We start from the raw sequence: 21,160 nt of genomic DNA on the forward strand, positions 1-21,160 counted from the left end.
ATGAAGAAGTAGAAAAACTTGTATGATCTGATTTTTGGCCATCCCATTGCTACAGAAAATAAGTTATTTTATTTCCTGTTTCAAAGCACTGAGAATGTGTGTACAAGTTACAGAGGTTAAGAACAGCACCCTGTGAATAAGGTAGCATAATGCTGATGACATTACTTACTCCAGCATGCATTTCATCCATTTTTATAGGAGCTGGTGTTAATCTGTCATTAAGTTTGACCAGCTCTTCTTAGAAGACAGCCTGTTCCTCTATTTCAGTTTGTCAGATTGAGTATGTGGATTGTAATTCTCCATACTGAATTTGGCTGAAATTTTCCAGAAAACTTCAGTTGAATTAATTTCCCAAAAAATACCCTATATTGTTTTGTATCATTAAAAAATTCTAGAGACCTTTTATTTGAAAAGCTGTAGCATCCCCATGCTTTGAAACAAACATCATATTTAGGAGGTGGGTGACCTTTATGTTAGGAATATGAGGAACAGCTTGAATTGAACTCTGCAGTCTTCCCCCTTGAGATATGGTCAAAGATACCGTTATATATGATAATTATATGTGGGGCATGTATATGTGTGTTTCTGTTGCTTAATAGAGACCTTTTACTATGCTGTTGTCTCCCAATTATTGCTTATGTAGGGCTAATGTACTGATATTGTTTAGGTTTATTATTCAAAGAAACTGAGAGGTATTTTGATTTTCACTGTCTGCCATTAAAGTTGCGTTGCTTTCTATCCCAGGGTGCCTGTACATGAACGATTAATCAAGTCTGCTGGAGCATGGTTATTACTGCGCTCTAGAAACATCCCACATCTCATGTATCAGCATCCCCATGCTTCAAAATGGTGGTGGAGGTGCTTGAACTAAAGCTTATTGAGTGAGCTTTAGTTTAAGCGCCCCTGCCACCATTTTAAAGTGTAGAGACACTGATAAACAAGATGCTGCGGCACTTTAATTAGAGCAGCTCTTGGAACCCACCCCTGGAGCATGTGTAAAAGTGCCCCCAGTGGCTATCCCATTGCATGTGTGTACTAGATGACAGGGCTGGACCTCTGCCCATTTTAATGATGTCCCTTTGTCTCCACAGCATGTGTTTTGTGAAGAGTGCCTCTGTCTATGGTTTGACAGGGAGAAGACCTGTCCCTTCTGTCGCTCTGTTACTGTAGAAACCCTGCGCTGTTGGAAAGATGGCACCACCTCTGCTCACTTCCAAGTATATTAACTCCACCTCATCATGGTGACACATGAAGAAACAGAAGAAAAGGCTGAGAAGCTATTTTTTCTAAATCTTAATTTTTAGTAGACTTGTCTTGTTTTTTCAGTGGGTGCTGCCTCTCCAGTAGCCCAGAGAGCATACTGTTAATTCTGAAGTAGGGACCATCATTCAACACTAACATGAAGAGTCTTCTAAAGAGACTGACAGCAAGTGGGTTACCTCTTTGTAGTCAGAATCCATTTCTGCCATGCTTCACTCCTAACTTACAGCTAAGGTTGTGTCTTGACCTTTCCTTCTATAGTACAGATTGCCCGAGTCTGGCTCCTATTTTCTATCCTTTTAGTATAGATTACTGTTGTAGGAAAAGCATGAAGAGAGTTTCCCATTGCATGTATGTAGCCTACAATGTCAGAAGAACCTGCCCTCAACTGCCTCTCAAGAGAGCTGCTACTGGATTTCTGACATTAAACCATGATTTCTCAGGACCTGGCTTTGTAAAGCTATGTTGCCAGTAGTATGTCATCTGGAAAAACATTTGAGACTCCCTGCTTCAGCATCTTGTCCAGAGTTCTGTTTTTGGGACAGACATAACCATTAGCCCCATTGCTGGGTCTGAATTTACTAGATCAAAAGTTCAGTCCTAATTCAAGACCACTGAGGATATGGTTTCTTTCAATGAAATCCACATTTCAGAGAGTGAAATCCATGCTTTCCCTGGGGTTCACCTTTATTATAAAGAAATTAGCAACTGGCTTTCCAGTCATTCAGCTCCAGCCTTTCTCCTTAGGGCATATCTGTTCTTGGAGTGCCTTCCTCAGAGCTGTTCAGCCAACACTTCAGAATTGCGGTAGGGAGCTGTTCTCACCTATCTCAATGAGCACTCACCTGGTGCTTTCCTAGGAAGATCAGTACCTGTTGACAGTGTGGTGTGTTACACATCAACATTACCAACTTGTTACAGACTCAAAGTTGGATTCTTTTGTGCTTCATTCAACATGCCCATAGATGGTCTTACAGGTCAGGTACTCTTAAATGTTCTCTTGCATCTAGGACATGCACTTGAGCCTGGCCAGGCTGCATACAAACAATTCATATTTCTCTAGTGACAGTCAGTGACAGCTCTTCTGGCAGAAACCATCAGTGACTCCTTCCTTCATGACAGCTGCTATGAAATAAAGTGAAATTCAGGGTGTATAATACTTGAGATTTGCTTATGAAATCCCTGCATTCAGGCTCCAATCTCCATTTTAGTCATATTGCAGACCTTCCCTCTTCCCGACCTCCCTCTTTCCAAAACAGACTGCCTCAATTTCATAAAAGGACTCTTCCGGGAGAACAGGTTTTATTATTTAAAGTTCATTGTCCTACTGTATTTTGGAGTAGCAAGGGCCATTGCTAACACAGTCATGGTGTCTGTCAGTAGTGCTACAGTGGCACTTGGATGCAAATAATTTGAGAGTGTGTTTCCTTCTGCATCTTAAGATGGAGATTTTCTTTCACTAAACAATCTTTGCTTTTTGTGAATGCCCTGAGAAACTGCCTCATTAAGCAGTCATGGCATCTTCCATGCTCATTACTATGGAAATGGCTGTAAGGTTACAATCCCACTTGACTGGGTAATCAGGAAGAACTCTACCTGGGGGAAACAGAGCTGTGTATACGTATTGGCTGTCTTCCTCCCCTCCTGCTATAAAAACCCCTTGGGGAAAAAATTAAAGCAAACAGAAGTTAATGGCAACTGGATTTAGTCTTGCATTTCCTTGGAAATAATAGCTAAGCAGAACCAGAAGAGAAATAATAGAGGCAGAATCTGAGTTAGACATAGAGGGAAAAGTAGCTGAAACCTGAATTAAAAGATACATATGAAGGATGGGAAAGGAGAAGCAGCTTTATTAAAATATAGTGATATAGCCTTTGTCAAATGCTTCTTTAGAAAGGGAAGAGACTAAGCCAAACAAACATCTGGCTATCTCCAAAAGGAAGGATCCTTAATTTTTGTAACAAAGCAGTAGAGATGCCAACTGGTGTAAAATTTTGGTGCATACATCAGCTTGGTACCTATATTTGGGGTAGAAGGGCAAATTGGTGACCAGTCTGTGAGAAAGCAAAGGTGAATTTAACATGAATGGATTTCTGCATTCTTGATCTCAAAGCAGTTTTTAGTTTTACTAATTAATGAATCCAATCAATAAAATAACAGATTTGACTTTCAAAAACATATCCAACCCCACAAAATATATACAAAGATAGACATTCATATATTATCAATAGTGCAGTTACAACCCCAGTCAGCATGCACAGAAGTCTTCTGTTCCCTTCCTCTTCTCCCCCTGGTCTCCAGCAGTTTCTCAATGTTTCTGTCAATGCCAAGTGCCTGTGCTTCAAGGCTGTTCTAAAAGAAGAGTCTAGTTATAAGGGCCTATTTCTTTGCTTGTCTTTAGGTGCAAAAATTGTTATGAGAGATTAAATCTGAGGGTTTTTTTGTTTGGCATGTTCTTCACTGCCATGGAAAGAAAGGAAGATCTGGGTTCAAAATTATCCTTTTCTTTTCTTTCCTTGTCCTGTTCCTTTTGCCCACTTTCATTGACTGCTTTCTTCCAGCTGGAAACATAAGCAAGAGGGAGAGAGTGTAAGTATCTTCTTAGAGGTTGAAATGCTCTCCTGCTGCTCAAATGTTCAGGAAAAACATGAGGTGCGGCTTGATGCTGGCACTCAACAAAAAAACCCCTAAGCCTTGTGAGAGCCTTTGGTGCATTTATGCTTCTCTCGCAGCACTCTAATTTGGTGTGAAATCATAAACATCCTGATCTGCACTTTTGTTTCACTTCAGATCTCCCTGTTTCCTCCTTCTGTTTCAGGACCAGATTCCAGTCGGAGATACATGTGTGGTTCTCTTATGCACAATTACATTGTACTAGGCTCTCATGGGAGGTCAGACAGCTCTGAGCACGCCACCCATTATAAGCTTCCCATCTCTTAATTACAGAAACAGATAAAGGGGTTGCCTGATGCTGCTGGAGACTGAAAACCTCTGTCTCGCTACAGAACAGGTAGAGTGGAGTATGTTAGAAAATTAGGGTTAGAAGGGACCTCAGGAGGGCCATCAACTCCCAAACCCCTGCTCAAAGCAAGACTGTCACCAACTATATCATCCCAGCCAAGGCTTTGTGTAGCTGGGTCTTAAAAACCTTAAAGGATGGAGATTCCACAACCTTTCTGGATAACCCATTCCAGTACTTTTACTACCCTCACAAGAGAGTTTTCCTACCTAAACTTTTAGAGATATCTAATCCAGATTTCTCTTGCTGCAACTTGAGACCGTTGCTCCTTCTTCTGTCATCTGCCACCACTGAGAACAGCTCAGCTCCATCTTCTTTGGAACCACCCTTCAGGTATTTGAAGGCTGCTATTAAATCCCCTCTCAGTCTTCTCATCTCCAGACTAAATAAGCATAGTTCCCTCAGCCTTTCCTCATAAGTCATGTGCCTCAGTCCCGTAACCACTTTCATTGCCCTCCACTGGACTCTTTCCAATTTGTTCACATCCTTTCTGTAGTGAGAGGCCCAAAACTGGACACAGTGCTCCAGATGTGGCCTCACCAGTGCCAGATAGAGGGGAATAAAAGAGGATAAAATAGTTGCTCAGTCTGCATGGACCATCCTCTTTTGAGATTAGTTCATACCAAATGTAATGAGTGTCTTGTGTTGTGGGCACTCGTGCTTCTAGGAACAGGGCAGATACCGGCTCATTTTATGATCCACTAAACAGCTTTTGGCTTTGGCCCTTATCTACTTGTACTGGACAATGTGGAGATAATAGGCTTTGTATTCCATTAGCAATCCCTTGAGCTATTCTTTGTCATTTAAGTTGGGATGATAGTTCTGTGTCCCTACCATGGAGCAGAGGCTAGGATTCTTCTATAACATGGCATTTAGAGTCTTCTGGGGAATAGGTCCAGCTCCTGCTTCAGTGAAATTGGGAATCAAAGCTTCCATCCATTTCAGTAGGAGTAGGGTTGTGAAAAGAGATTGAAGTAAATATTCTTGCTATTTTAGGGAGAAAATGAAAATAACGCTTTTTCCCAGTGAACAACTTTTTTTTAATAAAGTCATTATAAATATGTACAAAGAGTCTCCAGCATATGAAATTCCTTTTACAAAAGAGAGAAGCCATGTCCAACTATAAACAAGTCATAGATAGCTAGCTCATTGCAAATGCAGTGAGCACATGCTTTGCCTTCAGTTTGGTGAGGGAGGAAACTTGCACAGTGACTCTGCAAGAGCTTTCATATAAACAGCAGAACTAAATGCATAATGGGCAAAGGAGTAATATATTCAATGACTTTCATCATGTTCTTCTATTAATAAGGACTCTGGGTGCAGACTGGGAAATTCTCAAATATGTTTATGTTGGGGCATGATGGAAATATCTCCAGCTAATAAATGCTGATGAATATTTATGTGTATTTAAATCACGTGGCTTTGCCCCTCCCCCTTGCAAAATCAGATGGCATCTATAAATAATAATACAGTATAAACTGAGATTTTGACAGAGTAATATACAGTTTAAAATAGGCCTTTTGCTAATATTCTAGCAGGGATCTGAAAAGTTGCTTTTGTCATGCAGAAATTGATAAAATTCAAGTGCATAAATACCCATTCAAAGTAAACTCTGAAGAAGCATGGTTAAATCAAAATGCACTTCTGCAGCTGAATGAATATTGATGGAAATATACTCCAATAGAATATTTGCTCAGTTCCAATAAATTCCTACTGTATTATGTTTCCCACAGCTGTTAGTTGAAAAATGCTGTTTTTCAAAAGACCTGAAGCTGGGAATACTTCAGAGTAGGTGCTGGTGCAGATCTTTGAAAGCACAGAGGCAACATTAGTCAAGCCAGCAGAAGGAAATGCTATGAATACAGTGAGAATTTGTCTTAGTCCAGGTGCACACCCTATGCTGTGAATAAAGAGGTGTCTGGAGAGAGAGCCTGCAAATTCAATCCAGGACATGGGTGTGGAGGTTGAGGGGGAGCATAAAAACAACATATAAGGTTTCCTCTCCTTCATTCAGAGCACCTGATACTATACTGAAGGAGGCAAAGTCACCTATTATTTGTACTTTCAAGTAGGATTTGACTTTGATGAAGATGGTCATAGTCATACCAATGTCTTCAAGATTCTGCACCATGAGATGAACAAGGTGAACCACATACATGGTAAGAAGCAACTTGCAGTTCTGTGCAGACTTGAGCTATTGTTTTGGTGTTGATCTAGTGTCAGCTTTGCTTTGGAGAATATGGATTTGGGTTGGGGGAGTTGGGCTCAGTCTAAACCTAGATATGGGGTCTAGCTGTGAAGTTTAGCTATATATCTAAAATGGTCCAAAGTTTGCCATGTTGGGACCCAGGACTTTGATTTTAACTGTCTGTAGTTCTGTGACATTTAAATTGGACTTATTTTAAATGACTATTTTGTTACAATTTTTCTCAAAGCTGTTTATAAAGAAACCTAAAAAATAAGGCCCAGTGGTACAACATGCTATCCAATTCCTCCATCATCCTTTTCTGGACAAGGTAAGAGATCTGTCAAGAGAAAAGGATTTGTTGCCGCATCCCTTATGCACATACCTATTTGCATCTTGCTGTATTTTCTGTGTTCATGTTAGGAGGAGGATGGCTAGAGCAGTACTGGATCATGTTCTCCAGTTGCAACAGATCATGGAAAATGCTTCAAGTCCCAGGCCTGGTCTACATGGACAAACTGCATTGATTTAACTAAATCTGTTTCAAAATCAATCTAGTTAAATTGATGCAGTGCCTTTTCTGGAAATTCTTAAATGGATTTTGAGCTTCTTGCCTTAATTTAGTTTAATTTTCTAACAAACCAAATTAAACTGAGTGTCTATGCACGGGGATTGCACCATTTAAATAAATTGATTAAGCAAAAATGTAGCTAACTTGGTGTAATTTCTGTATGTAGGCAAGCCCCGAGCAATAAGCGTGGTGGATCAGTTGTACCTCATCATTACAAACCCATCCATTTTGATTTACATGTTCAAACTGGTAACATTGTTCTTAGGCCCATAAAAACCTGACAGAGTACATACTAGTAACCTCTAGTAAATATGTAGAATGGTTCTACTCCATCTTATTTAAGTGGTAAAAATCATTTTTAAGAAAGAGCAAGAATGGAAATGCTTGGCTAAATTCAACCCTGAATCTAGCCCCATTGACTTAAAACGTGGAGTCACACTAGAAATTCGCTTGGCCCAGTGACTTTTTAAAAGGGGAATATAATTATTCTGTGCTATATTGCATTTTTAACTTGAAATTTGAAGTTCCAATATGCTATGGGATCTCTCATTGGAGTGCTGCTTTAAAAATTAATAAAGACTTTCCTCACAGTCACATTATGCAGCATTCCATACAGACTATGATCTCATAACCTCCTACACTGGCTCGCACAACCACTGTCTGCTGAAACCTAAGATGAGGTCTTTTTTTCATTTAGAGAGCACTCCCTAGTCTTTACAGGGGCGCAACTGTGAAGCTAATCAAAATCAATTCTTTTGGTTGCTGCAGAAAGTGGAGAGGGACTGTGCAGGTTTCTTACTCATTAGGAGAATACAGAAATCCCCACCAGCTCATACAGTCTTTGTAATGCAACAAGAACAATGCTTGAATGTATACAACATGCCTGCATTTCCAAATACAGCCCTTGGCCAGAGTTTAATCTGGTGTTTAAAAAGAGGATAAAAACACTCCTTATCAAAAACTGGAGGCATTGAACAATAGTAATTACAGCAGAAAAATGTAAGGCTTAGACAAATACATCCCCTCTACTAAATAGTTAGATGTATATACAGTGAATGTTGGCTGGGAAGCTCTGGCAAAAGGCTTCTCTAGCAATGTTTGCTTTGATCCAGCCATTAAGAGTTTAGGTGTCCAAAATCTTAACATTCAGTCCACAGAAAATACCTGATGGAAACCTATACAAGCCAGGCAAGTCATAGTTAAAGAAAAACCCCAGGTCTGAATCCTGCTCTTGTTTAAATTTGTGAAGCACCACTGATTTAGTTGGGACTTCGTGGGAATAATTGAAGGCTTTGTTCTTTGTATTCTTGATGGAGTCTTGAGAACAACTGAAGAAAGGCCTGTCGCCTGGAGAATCCTTCCTGGTTTCTGTAGGAAACCTTTTGTCCATTGGTCTTTGGGTGCTTAGTCACTGCTGAGCATGTGAGTCTTGGTAATTTGATTTAAAGAGCTCCAACTAACCAGGGGCATAACAGTCAAAGCAGAACTTGGCCCCCTCAACATTAATCTGCCTCAGTGTGTCACAAAAGCATGGCATATGTGATTGATGAGGTACAGAAGGAGCTACACAAGGTCTCAAACCGAAATAGCCCTTGTCATGATACAGTTAGTAAATAATAATGCAAACTGTGCACACGTTGTAACAAAAGCAATTGATGCCGCCTTCTTCTGGGAGGTTGTTAAACATTTAGACCCAAGAAGCTACTACTTTGGGGAGAGGACAGGATTCTATGGGGGGTACTCTGTCCTCTACAAATAAATATAAACCATCTCATATATTTTGTGCGAGAAGACTATGCCATGAGTCCTGTCTGTATAGGTGGCAGGTGAAGGGAAAATATTTCTTTATTAATCTAAAAGATCCTTTACAGTACATGTGTACTGTGCAAGTATACTTTCCAATATTCGTGTCAAACTCTTTGCTCTTTAACTCTTGACTATCATGCCCAAATCTATCGATCTATCTATCTAGTTTAATCTCCTGTTTTTTTCATATATGTATCCTTTTAAAAGTCTAGGCCCAACCTGGGAAACTGCTGAGCTCTCACAATGCCCATCGAAGTCAGCTGATGAAGGCTACTTGCACTGATGTCAATAGCTGAAGTTTCATTTACTTCAGTAGGAGAGTGATCAGATCAATGGGGAACATAGGGTGCTAAGTACCTGTCGACCCCCAGAATGTGGTGGGAGAAGGCTGTACCAGTATGCTGTAGTTCTTGGGACCTGCTGGTAGCCACAGCTGGCTCATGACTTCATGAGTAGATGAGATGGACTTTAAATGTATTTTTCTTCACAAAGTGCACATTGTCGTAAAGCGATTGTACAATGTTCCCCTGTGAACAACTTGTTGTTTAAGTATAGCCCTTTCTTCTTTTTATGAATCGATGGGGAACAACAGTGGCCACAAATATGTGTGCGTGGACCTATGAAGTGATAAATATGCAGTGCAGGGAAATTTCAGTTTATATAAGGCTCAGAAACTAACTCCTCTCTGTAAGTTCTGAAAATTCAGGCAGCCCTGACTGGTCATAAAGACCACATAATACCTTTCTGTGCCTTGACTGGATGCAAGTAAGGGAAGATTTTTCAAAGCATGAAAGAGCAGTTAGGAGCCCAATTTCTATTGGAAGATGTCGAAAACTGAACACTTCGGATTCCTTTGGTGCCATTGAAAAGTCTTCCATAATCAGTTTACTGATGCAAACACTGAGAGCTATAATATTTTTTAAATGATTTAGTCATTCTGAAACTATTTGCAAATTTATCAGATAGTTTCAGTTGGAGAAAATACTTCCAGGCTTTAAGTCTTCATCGAGCCCAAAAGAGAATTAATGTATAACTTAGGGCACTTCCCTAAGAGGTACGATACTGGGTTTCAATCCCAGCTCTAAGGTATTGGAAACATTTCATTCAACTTGAAATGTTTTCTTTTTTTTTTCGCTTTCATGTCAATGTGGGTGTGGGGGAAAACTCAATCTGAACTGGATTTTGTTTTCCCGTTTTTCTATGATGGGTGGACTGAAAAATTAGTTGCACAGCCCTACAAAAATCCCTAATAATATTTGTGCCCTTAGCTCTTTGTGTTCAGTCAATATTTCTTTAATGTCTCTGTTCTGGCGAGCAGTCATTTGTCAATTTGAATGATTTCCCATGCATATTTTTTGCATGGAGCTAGTCGTCTTTATAATATTCTGTGTCCCTATCCAAAACACTGATAAGTTTATGTTCTGCCATGTTTTGTAAATTTGCTGCTTCTCCGTATTTTTCATCCATTGTGACAGCTATGAAACAGGATGTGTTTGCCGATTGTGGCTGTTGCACCCAGTCTTTTAAAAACATTTCGTAAGAATGACTGCAAACTGGGTAAGACTCAGCTGCTAAAATTCCACCTGAGCCAATTTTTATAATTTGTCTTATGCAATTTCCAAACGCGGTGTGTTACAACAGAACATCTATGAATGTGGTGTTAGTGGGGGTGGCTGTAATTGATCCAGGAAGCCCTGAGAATTACTAGAAAGTATTTCATAGCTCTTTTAACCTCCGTGGCTTCAAAGAGCAGCCTAGGGCTTAGGGTATGTCTGCACTGCTGTTGGAAGTGTGATTGCAATCCATGCAGGCATGCTCAATTAAGATTTCATCTAGATAGTTTAGGTAATGATAGCAGTGAAACTGCAGTGATGATGGCTTTGGTGTAAACTGTACACATCTTTCAGGGACCCTGGAACTTACTTAAGCAGTTAGCTTATGGTGAAGCCTAGGGCACCTTCACTGTTATTGATGACTATGGTGTTATTGCATACATGTGCTACAACTGGACCTTTGCAGTATGGACATATTCTTAGGCACAGAAGTCCTACAAGTGCTACCTCTGACCCATCAGCCTTTTTTTTTTTTTAATAAATGAATGAAAGGAATCTCTGATTCCATATAAATGCTACCTAATAACATGGTACTTTCCATGTTCTCTGCCACCAAATTAAGAGAAGCTGGCCAACGTGTATTATGTAAAGCTCAGGGTTATTCTTAATTTATTTACAAGTAGAAGCAAAGGAAAATAGGACCTTCACAACATATTTCTGTTTGTGAAGAAATGTTAATAACCAAAATATATTTTTTCTAGTCTTGGATTCTAGAACATTATCATAGTCAAACCGTAGCACCACAAAGAGGCACTGTAGCCCCAGACAAATTTTACGTGTAGCACCAGAGATCCTAAACTCATTAAGAAAAGCTTGCCTGGCTTAATAGATACTTATACACACAAACTCTCTCTTGTCAGAACTACTAAACACAATTTTCCCCCCCTCCCACTGCCCGCCCACCTCCCAAGACTAGCAGTGCACTTTTGCAACATGTTCACCATCTCCAGCTATCCCTTAACCTTGGGTGTATAAGAGATTTTTCACCTGGCTGCATTAAAAGGGACAGTTGTATCCCATACTGTAGATATTGCCTGGTGTGGAAAATCTTAGCCTTACAGTAAAGACATCACTAATCTTTTGACTTAAATTGAAGGAGCACAAGCGCTTAGACCTCAGTCATCTAAAAGGAATGTTGCTTATGTTCTCAACAAGGCATGCACGTATTGACATACGCATACAGGAAGCTTTACATTCTTCTATATATAAGCATGTATGTGTGTCTGGTTTGCTGCTGGCCCCTTGAACAGCTCCCTTAGTGCAGATCTTTCTTCACGTTGCTCAAGGCTCTTTCATCATGTTCCACTTCTTTCTTCATCTCCACTCTTCACAGCTGCTGCTCAAGCTCTGGATTCCCTGTAGGAATATGGGAAACAATTTTCTCCAAGGGCGCAGGATTTTCTCCAGCCTGATAAAAGAAATTGTTTGCTTTTAATTATATTAATGCATTGGTTGCAATAAAAGCTTCTTTTAAATTTATGCATGTACCTTCCTGTTGATGCAAGAATTTACTGACTAGGACATGCATATACTTTATGGGGAAGATAGTTTTGTGGTTAAAGCACAGAAGATCAGTCTTTTATTCCCAATGCTACCTCAGAATTCCTGTGTGGCTCTAACTTAGGGTGGCTCACTCTTTAAATGTTTGGACTCACAAAATGTTAACTTTCAGGGAAACGACTAACTTTTCCACAACAGCAGGCGGATGTATTAAATATCACAGGGGACTGGAAGCACTGCTTGCTTTGTTCCTGGTTTTGCCACTGATTAGATTTGTGGCCTTCAGCAAACCACTTAACACCACTATGTCTCAGTTTCAACTGCAAAATGAGGGCAGTAATAACTTACTTGCTTCACAGGTGGACTGTGAGGCTTAATTAATATTTGTATAGTGCTTAGAGATCCTCAGATGAAAGGTGCCTATATACATGCAAATTAGCAGGGGAGTTACCCCAGGGCACCTATTGTTAAATCCTCATTTTGCATTTATACACTCACATGCATTGACATTAGTATGCTACAGGCTATATCTGCCAACTCTTATAAAACAAGCCGAAAGTTTCTGACTTTATTTTTGTAGATCTGCTCTGTAACTTTTTTCTGGCAAAGGATACCAGGGAAAAGTGCTCAATGCTCAAAAGAACCGGAACATGATAATATTGGCTAAAGGGCAGGCACTGTTAATAAATTGCTCAAGTGCCACTTCCCACTTTAATTCTCCTGACCCATGTTTCTGACAGAACCATGTTACTTTAGCTCTGGGTTCTTAATCTCTGGGTAAGTCTTTCTACCGGGAAAGTAAACCGGGGAGAATTCCCCTGATCATTTGAATGCGTGTATACAGCCTTAATCCTGTCAGTGCATTTCAGTCCTGACTTACAGAACTATATATTCAGTTGAACAAAGACTACAAACATGCATATGAACAATCACCAGAAGTTAGCTTGTGACACCATCCTTTTCACTTTGACCAAGTATGTATTTGAATAGAAAGCCTCACAAATGGAAGGTTTAAACTTTATAGGGTTTATGGAAGAGAGGCAAAAATCTCACTGAGGAATTGGGATGATGATAGAAAAATGTATAAAACAAAATACTTAAATAGGAAGCAAAAATATTCCATTGTTATTTATTACTACTATTGCAGAAACCCAGGGATACTGGTCACCCTGTGCCTGCACTGTACAGGCACAGAGCATTTGACAGCGCATCCCTTCAAGATTTTATACTCTTCAAACATTTTCTCTCTATATATCCCCTAAACATATAAAAATATCTGATCTAGAACAAAAAGGATAACAGATAAATGAAACCTTAAGTGACACAATATAGAAAACAGAAGGGAGATTTCATGCAACCCTATTGTTGCTGCTGATCTGACAGACAGGAATTGAAGATGACCATCCTAAACAACCAAAAATATTTTAAAAGTTGGTAAAGCTGATGAATCCCAGAACCTCCAAGGACTACGTTAACCCTGGTGCAGGCACAGAGCCCAACACAAAGCTGTTGCATTTTAAGCCCTTTGAGAGCTTAAATGGCTCTTGAGTTTTCCATAGGCCTTGAGCCCACTCTCTGAATAGAGGTGAATTTCACCCAAAGAATAAAGGAGAGTCCCAGAATCCTGGACCACATCCCATCCCTCAATAAAACAACTTTAAATATCCAAGGCTGTGTTAAAGCCACTACTAGGTGCGTATTGGCTGCATTGCCAGCATCTGACTCATTAATGGAATACACTTTGAGCCAAACTCTGATCTCATTTAAAATGCTGTAAATTCAGGGCAACTCAGTTGACTTCAGTGGAGTTACTCTAATTTTACCATGAAAGGTGCTTGTCAGATAGACGAATCAGCATTTGAGCCTCTGAGTCTGAACAGGGCTTTGGGAAGCCAAACCTCATCCCATATGTCACATGGGGGTGATCATGGTCTTTCTGTACAACTGGTCAAAATTTGTTTATCCCAATCCTTTTCTGATAAGAATTGCTTTATGCCAAAATGAAAATTTCCTCTTTGTTCAAAATGTTTCAAGTTTTGTCAAAAAACAAACTTGTGGAAGTTCAAAGCCTAAATATCTTAGATTTTCAGCAACCCTTCCCACCAAATTATGTTGATAGAGTTGAAAATAAATTGCTTCTCGTCATTTTTCCTTGAAATTAAAATACATTTTGTGTCCACTCTTGCCTTTCGTCTAGCCATTTAAAGATGCTTAACTTCCATTCAGAACTCTTACCACTTGCATTTAACCTGATAAACAGGGACGATAGAATGGAAAACATTTAATCTAACACTGTAAAAGCTGCCTAATCAGATCTACTTCTCATTGGCTTTTAAATAGAAACAGACCTCCAAACTTTTAAGTGGCTTTGAAATCTCAACATTAAAAAAATAGTTCTGTTAAATGAACGTGCTGCACAGTATGGGAATTTAGTGGCTCAGATGAGATATCACCTGAGCATTCTTTGGCTTGTCTTTTTTAGAGATACAAAGCCAAGACAGAGTTAAGTATTCTGCCTACATCCGGTCTAGTGTTGACGAAATCATGGAAAAGGCTTTGTGTAGGTAAGTAGAGCCAAATAGTATGAGCGAATGCAACCTCTTTGACTTCAGTGGATCACACCAATAATTAATTTTGCCAGTGTTTAATAAGTTATTATTAATAACTTGAAGGGAGCATGTCGAAAAAAACTGGGACTAGAGTAATAAAAAGTAGGATCCCTGGGATTGTACCCTAATGCAGCAGTGAGTTCATGTGAAATGATAGGCTGGACTGAATTCTAGCGTGAGTGAATGTGACCCCTATTGAATTTCTTGAGAGCTGAAATTACTTATATCAGGGCTACATTTCAATCTGGATTTGAAAGGAAACCTAGGAGAGAGAACAAGGAGCAATTTCATGGAGACAAGAAAAGAAGAGTTGATTCAGTGGAGGACTTGGAGGAACAAACCGCCTGGGAGGTCTTAGGAACCAGGATAGAAAGATCGTGGAGTCCAGAATGGGAAGGGCAGAATATTGGGGACTCCAGTGTTTCAGTGGATCTGGGTCCAGTTTAGTTTAAATCCACTCCTAGAACGAGGTGTTCTTAGACTGGTGTTGATCTCTGCTACTGGATTATCAAGGAAATTAATGCTGTACTTTCTCTCGTGCAAGTTTAGCTGTAAGGGGTTTTGAGGTTTATGGATGAGGAATATAACAAAGTAGATTCCTTCATTCTTAGTTTTTCAGGAATATAAGTTTTTCTCCCAGCATCAAGTTCAACAACGCACACATAAACAGGATGCAAGACACTGTCTGGTCTACCTTCATCACACAAAACTGAAATCCACTGATGAGTCAGCCCAGCTAGTCCAATACCTGCAGTATTGCCTCTGGTCTTTACTTGTTTTTGGACTTCAGCACAGCTCAGTTTGACACCTCCAAAAAAATCTTATCAACCCAGTTTTAATCCAGATAATTAACTGCACTGAGACTTTGGACAGAGAAGCTCTGCATGAACCAAGCAGCAAGCAGTGGGGGAAATTACTGGCAACACAACGGGCATAGAACCAGACTGGCAGAGCTAGCAGCATGAAGTAGTAGGGTTTAATTTAATACACTGCCACTTCTAGACTAATAGAAGAAAAAAAAACAAAGGACACCGAGAGCCACATTGGCACATGCTAACTATACTTCATGTCCCAGCTGGATTTTTCAAGGTCATGTCAGATTATTTACTATAAAGCTGACATTTTCTAAGTGTTCATCCAAAAATCTACACCATAGACATTAGGTCACATCCAGCGCACCCGGCCGTGCCTCTACTAAAGTCACTTGATGTCAGTAAGAGCAGGAGGAGGCTCCTAGTATAGAGGGAGCTCTTTCTGACCTGACTTGATGTACACTAAAAAACAGCTAAACAGCTTCCATATTCCACTCTGGACATGGTTGTGATATATGTGCATATATATACAGACAGACAGACAGACACAGAGCCAGTCAGAAAGGAAGCCATTTCCACCTGAAGCTATGGAAAGGGAAATCAGTAGGCAATTAGTCAAGCTGCAAATCACCTTTCCTTCACTGCCTGTTTCCTTTCTCTAACCACTAGTCCATAAGATAAATGCTGATTCAGCTAAGGATTGAGCTGAGCAGCATTATATGTACAAGCTAGCTCTTCTCTTCTTATGAACCATGCCGCAACGTTCTGAAGGATCACATCCTGAACAACCTGGGCTTTCCACTGATAAATTTCTTTGCTGATGGAGTGAGAATACATATTTTGTTCATTCTGCAGGATGGTTAAACTGCTGATCTTCATTCATCCCTTCTATTCTGGGTCCTGGCACCACGCTCATCAATGCAACTTCAGTGGGGTTTTAAAATACATTGTTTTAAATACTGCATTAAGTTAATATTGGAGCGAACAAATTAATTATTTTAATTAAGAAAACAAGAAAAGCAAAATGATAGGAGTCAAAAAAGGATCTAAACCCTGAGGGCGAGGTGCTGGTGGTTTGTTTAAGAGTCTCTGTATATTATGTCGTATTGCACTGTATTTGGATCCACAATGCTATTATTGCTTGTGCTGCTGCTTGTTGCTTGGAAACTCACCAGGAGAGTTGGATGGTTCTGACACTGGACACATGGCAACCATAGTTTCTGTCATTAGCTTGGTGGTCCCCCACATATGGACATTTAATATCATTCCTAAGATTGTTTCCAGGCTCAAAAAGGTCCTGTTTTGAGAGAGACATATTTGTATATTTGCTTCTGAAGAGGAGAACACTTTGCATCAGCACAGCTCCTTCTGTCCACAGTCTGGTGCAATTTGTCCCACAGCCCTGGCAAGCTTGTACTGAGAGCACTGATATAATTAAGAGGCTGATGAATATTCCCCATGCCCAGTGTTTCCTCTTACAACAACCATATTACCTACACACTCGAATAACTCCACAAACCCACACTGCAACATAAAAAGTGAGCTGCTAGGTCTTGGTAGAATGGAAAAGGCAAGTGAGATGCAACAAATGTTCCCTAGAGATTCAAGTTTGTTAAACTCAGACGTTTAAGCAAATCTACATAGGTTCATTTCCCAACACTTGTAAACAAAATTGCACCTCTGCATTCATGAACCTCATCTCAAACTGAACCCTGGATGGGGGTTGAGGTGGGATCACACAGATCTACTCCTGACTGCCATTGCTGTTCTCTAACCACTAGATCACATTCTCATCCAGCAGCTAGGATGAGTTGAATTCAGTGACTTACCATCCTCACAACTTCCTAAACAAATCAGTCCCAATACTTTGGAATTTACTGCTTAAATTAGGAAGTATAGTCTTCTGCTTGCAGGGAAAGACTTCTGGACATGAACTGACTGAACTTACAGACAGATATAAGTACACTACACACAAACACAATGCTATATACACGTGGTACATGTGTGTGTATGCAAGTACAAGCAATGTAAACACGTGCACATATATTTTAAGCCCTATTTTAAAACACTGTAGATTAGGTTCTCTGAGTGACTGTATATTTAGTTATTATTTCAAAACACCTAAAAAATGTACTAGGCATCCTGCCTTAAAAAGCACAATCTTGATTTGACCAGAAAAGTCACAGACAGACAACAGAATGGGTGAAAATGGTATTTTTCTTCCCTTTTCCTTCCCCTCCCTGAGTTGCCATCCCTTTTTTTCTTGTCTTAACTGAGGCTCCAATTTAGGAAACCACTTGGTCACATATTTAAGAGCTTAAAGTTAAGTAAGTGCCACTGAAGTCAATCTAAGATTTTTTCCAACTATTTGATTGGTCTAATAAAAGATATCGGATTTACCCAAATAATCTTGTCTACCTATGTCCTTGAACCAACACAGCTATAACCTACACCACTAAAATCAATGAAGCTTACACCAAAATAGTGGTTTTCAACTTGCGGTCCATGGACCCCTACAGGTCCACAGACTATCAAAGGGGTCCGTGAAAAATGACTATGATCAATCAAAGTACATGAATACCCAAACTTACAATTCAAAAGGGGTCTGCACCTCCATTGGAAATTTCCAAAGGGGTCCACAAATGAAAAAAAGTTGAAAACCATTATGCTAGAAATTAAATATTCACTAAAGTGCTTTCCTCAATATGTACAGATTTAAGTGTATGTTTATGTGCTACTTGGGACTGGGGCCTTAAATTGTAAACTCCTTCAGGCAGATAATACCCACTCCTCTGGAACTGTGCTATATAAAAACCACCACAGGTGTGTGCGTGTGTGTATGTGTGTAGCATCTAAAAGGTGAGAATATTTTCCTGTCCTTTCAATATAATATTACCTCTGAAGAATGACTGTGGTAATTTAAATGGCCAATTGCTTTGCCTTTGTCATTGCAGGTCATTTTTAGCAAAAAACATCTAAAACTCAGCTGATGCAAGCACAAAGTATAGATGACAATTTAAAATATCTGCAGTCCAGCATAGAGAGGAATAGAAACTAGGTTCCTTTGTTTGCTAGGGAAACGGGTCACAACCAAGGAGCCATTTGGCACTTGGCATTTGAGTGTTAAAATAATTAGTGACGGCTTCTTTAATAAAGAACGGTATCTAAGAAAGCATAACAACGATCACAGGAGCTAGAACATTGAAACTAGAGAGACTGTAGAAAAAGTGGTGTCCTACCAGCAGGAGAGGTTTCTACCCCTCTGGGTTTGGTTTATAGGGACAATCTCTACATTTTGGAGGAAAAAATAACTGGGTTTAATCCCAGAAGTCTAAAGTTCCATCATGTGAGAAACCAGCTGATCCCTAAAACAGCAGGAGGGGACACCTCAGAATTACTTTTCCTAGTAAAGCATCAGTGTTCTTGGCGCTGGGTAAGTCTATTTAAACCCCAAAAGGAGGCAGCAAAATAAGGCGCGCAGCAACCCTCTGGGATTTACAGTGTGTGAAACTGATGGAACTGAGCAGTCATGCTCAGACTGCACAATGCTTCTACAGTCAGGAGAGATCACTCACCCATCAGTCTCCCCAGGGCATTAAGTTTAGGAGTGCCCCTATACCACAGCATTAGGGGCTGTTGTAAGTGCCTGAAAAGAGCTGCTTTAGAGGCCACGGAGTCGCATGTATGTGCCCTAGGAGGTGGCAGCGCGTGCAGGCAGAACCTGCCCGGCCCAAGGAAGAGGAGAGCTAGTGTTGCACAGGCGAACAGCTCCTGGAAAGCACATCTACGCAGGCTACTGGCAGGACCTTTCAAGCCACTGCTACAGCAGCGAGTGCAAAGAACCCGTGGGTCCCAGCCAAGGGACTTGTCTGCAGTCGCATGCCTAAGCCAGGGGCAGGCAGCAGCACTGCTCCCCTGACCCAGTGCCAGGCGGCAGGTTGCCTAGGAGATGAGATGAAGCAGGTGAAGTTTCTTCAGGCACAAGGGCTGCAGGCAGGAGGCACTAAGGCTGCCCTGGGGCATGGCAAGTGGCCGGGCAGGGGTGGGTGCGCTCTCCCTCCTCGGGGACTTCCGAGTAGGCGAGGTGTCACCCGAGGGAAATCTCTGTGGGACGCGGTTGGACACCAGGCTGGAGCCCATTATGTTCTCTGAGGCAATTTAATGGACTTTACGCTATCTCTTGGCTCTGGGCAGCAGCTCTACCGTATTCATAAGCCTCTTTTTTGTTTTAGTTTTTGGCTCTTGCAAAAACCTGATGCAAACTGTGAAAAAATACATGGCAAAGGAAACACTTCGTACTTGGCAGGGCAGCCTCTGTCAGTGGCACTGAGCAGTCACATGCACTCACACACACTCATACACGCTCCCACTCCTATCACAGTACTTAGGGTCGGAAGGGACCTAAACAGATCATCAGGTCCAACCCCCTGTATGCACACACACTCACAAATACACTCATACACACACACTCATGCACTCACATACACATTCAGAAACGCACAAATACACTCACACACATTCGGACAGACTCATACACACAAATACACACTAGCACATGCACATTCGGACATGCATATGCACACACAGTCATACACATTCAAACACACTGATACACACACACACTAGCACATGCACATTCGGACATGCACACACACGCACACACTCATACACATTCAAACACACTGATACACACACACTAGCACATGCACATTCGGACATGCACACACACACACATTCAAACACACTGATACACACACACACACTAGCACATGCACATTCGGACATGCACACACACACACATTCAAACACACTGATACACACACACCCTCGCACACAGACTCCCTCCCGGGCGCACACGCGGCCCCGGGCTCGGCGCGAGGCCGGGGCAGGGCGGGGGCTCGCCGGGCGCCACGAGACGTGCGGGGCCGCAGGGCAGGGGCAGCGGCAGCCCCGAGACTGGACCGCGCGTCGCCCGCCGCTCCCCCCCCGCCGTCCGCCGGTACCTGTGGCCCGTCCCGCTCCGTCTCCGCTCCCGCCCGAGCCGCGGCGCCTAGGGGCTCCTCCTGCGGACCAGCCAGGCCAGCGCGGCCGCCTGCGCCAGGGCGCAGAGCAGGCAGAGGCAGGTGGCGAGGCCGCCGGCGGCCGGCGCCTTCCCGCGCCGCGCCCCGCGCCGCGCCGTGCGCTCGTGCAGCTCGTCGCCCAGGCGCTTGAGGCGGGCGGCCACGCGCTGCGGCCCGGGGGCCGGCTCGGCGGGCCGGGCGGGGGCGGGGGCGCAGGGCGGCAGGGCGGGCGGGGGCGCGCGGCGCAGGGCGCACGGGCACATGTCGGCGGCCGGCCCGGCCGGGCCCCGCGCGGCGGCAGGCATGCGGCTGGCCCGGCGCGGCGCGGCGCGGCTCTGTGCGGGCGGCGGGAGGGACGCGGCGGCGGCGGCGGCGGCGGGGAAGGGAGGGGAGGCGGGCGGGGGGGTTACATCATCCTTCCCCGCCGGGGCGGCGGCCGTAACCCTTTCCGCGCCGCCGCCTCGGCTCCAGCCCCCGGCCCGGGACCTGCCCCAGCCGCCGCACCTGGGCCGGGGGCCGCGGAGGGAGGAGCGAAGGAGCCCGGGGCCCCGCCCCGCCCCGCCGGGCCCGCCGCACCCCCGCGCCGGGCAGGACGCGGCGCTCAAGCCACGTGTTGTCGGGCTGCTGCTCCGCGCGGACCCCGCTCTCACCTCGTCCTGCCCCCGCGGCGACCAGCCCCGTCACCTGCCAAAGTCTGCACCGACGCTGGCTGCGGCGGGGCTGGC

At 42.6% G+C, this 21,160-nt stretch overlaps 2 protein-coding genes across 11 annotated transcripts in view; one reads left to right on the forward strand and one right to left on the reverse strand.

The window, feature by feature from the left end:
• Positions 1–11,924, forward strand: part of RNFT2 (ring finger protein, transmembrane 2) — a 54,833-nt gene extending 42,909 nt beyond the window's left edge. For 4 of the 8 annotated variants that reach the window (XM_090063588.1, XM_090063590.1, XM_090063591.1 and 1 more), the window contains one exon: positions 1,092–11,874. In XM_090063588.1, the coding sequence (XP_089919714.1) occupies positions 1,092–1,226 (135 nt within the window). In that variant the 3' untranslated portion in view covers positions 1,227–11,874. Of the gene's footprint in view, positions 1–1,091 lie in introns of all 8 variants that reach the window. The other 4 variants (XM_090063595.1, XM_090063594.1, XR_016444308.1 and 1 more) reach the window with 3 other exon arrangements.
• HRK (harakiri, BCL2 interacting protein) lies at positions 11,674–20,932 on the reverse strand. Of its 3 annotated transcripts, none has more exons than XM_090063598.1 (2): positions 20,379–20,878; positions 11,674–11,810 (listed from the first exon to the last, which is right to left on the reverse strand). In XM_090063598.1, exon 1 carries the CDS (start codon positions 20,738–20,740, stop codon positions 20,426–20,428), a length of 315 nt encoding a protein of 104 aa, XP_089919724.1. In that variant the 5' UTR covers positions 20,741–20,878; the 3' UTR covers positions 11,674–11,810; positions 20,379–20,425. The 3 variants fall into 3 exon arrangements, with proteins under 3 accessions (XP_089919724.1, XP_089919725.1, XP_089919723.1); XM_090063599.1 differs by having other exon boundaries at positions 11,725–11,862; positions 20,379–20,932; XM_090063597.1 differs by lacking the exon at positions 11,674–11,810 and adding an exon at positions 12,109–16,672.
• Between the last annotated feature and the right edge of the window lie 228 nt (positions 20,933–21,160).

The sequence above is a fragment of the Crocodylus siamensis genome, chromosome 9 (assembly GCF_052110815.1).
Source record: "Crocodylus siamensis isolate JL-2025a chromosome 9, ASM5211081v1, whole genome shotgun sequence".
Taxonomy (NCBI): domain Eukaryota; kingdom Metazoa; phylum Chordata; order Crocodylia; family Crocodylidae; genus Crocodylus; species Crocodylus siamensis.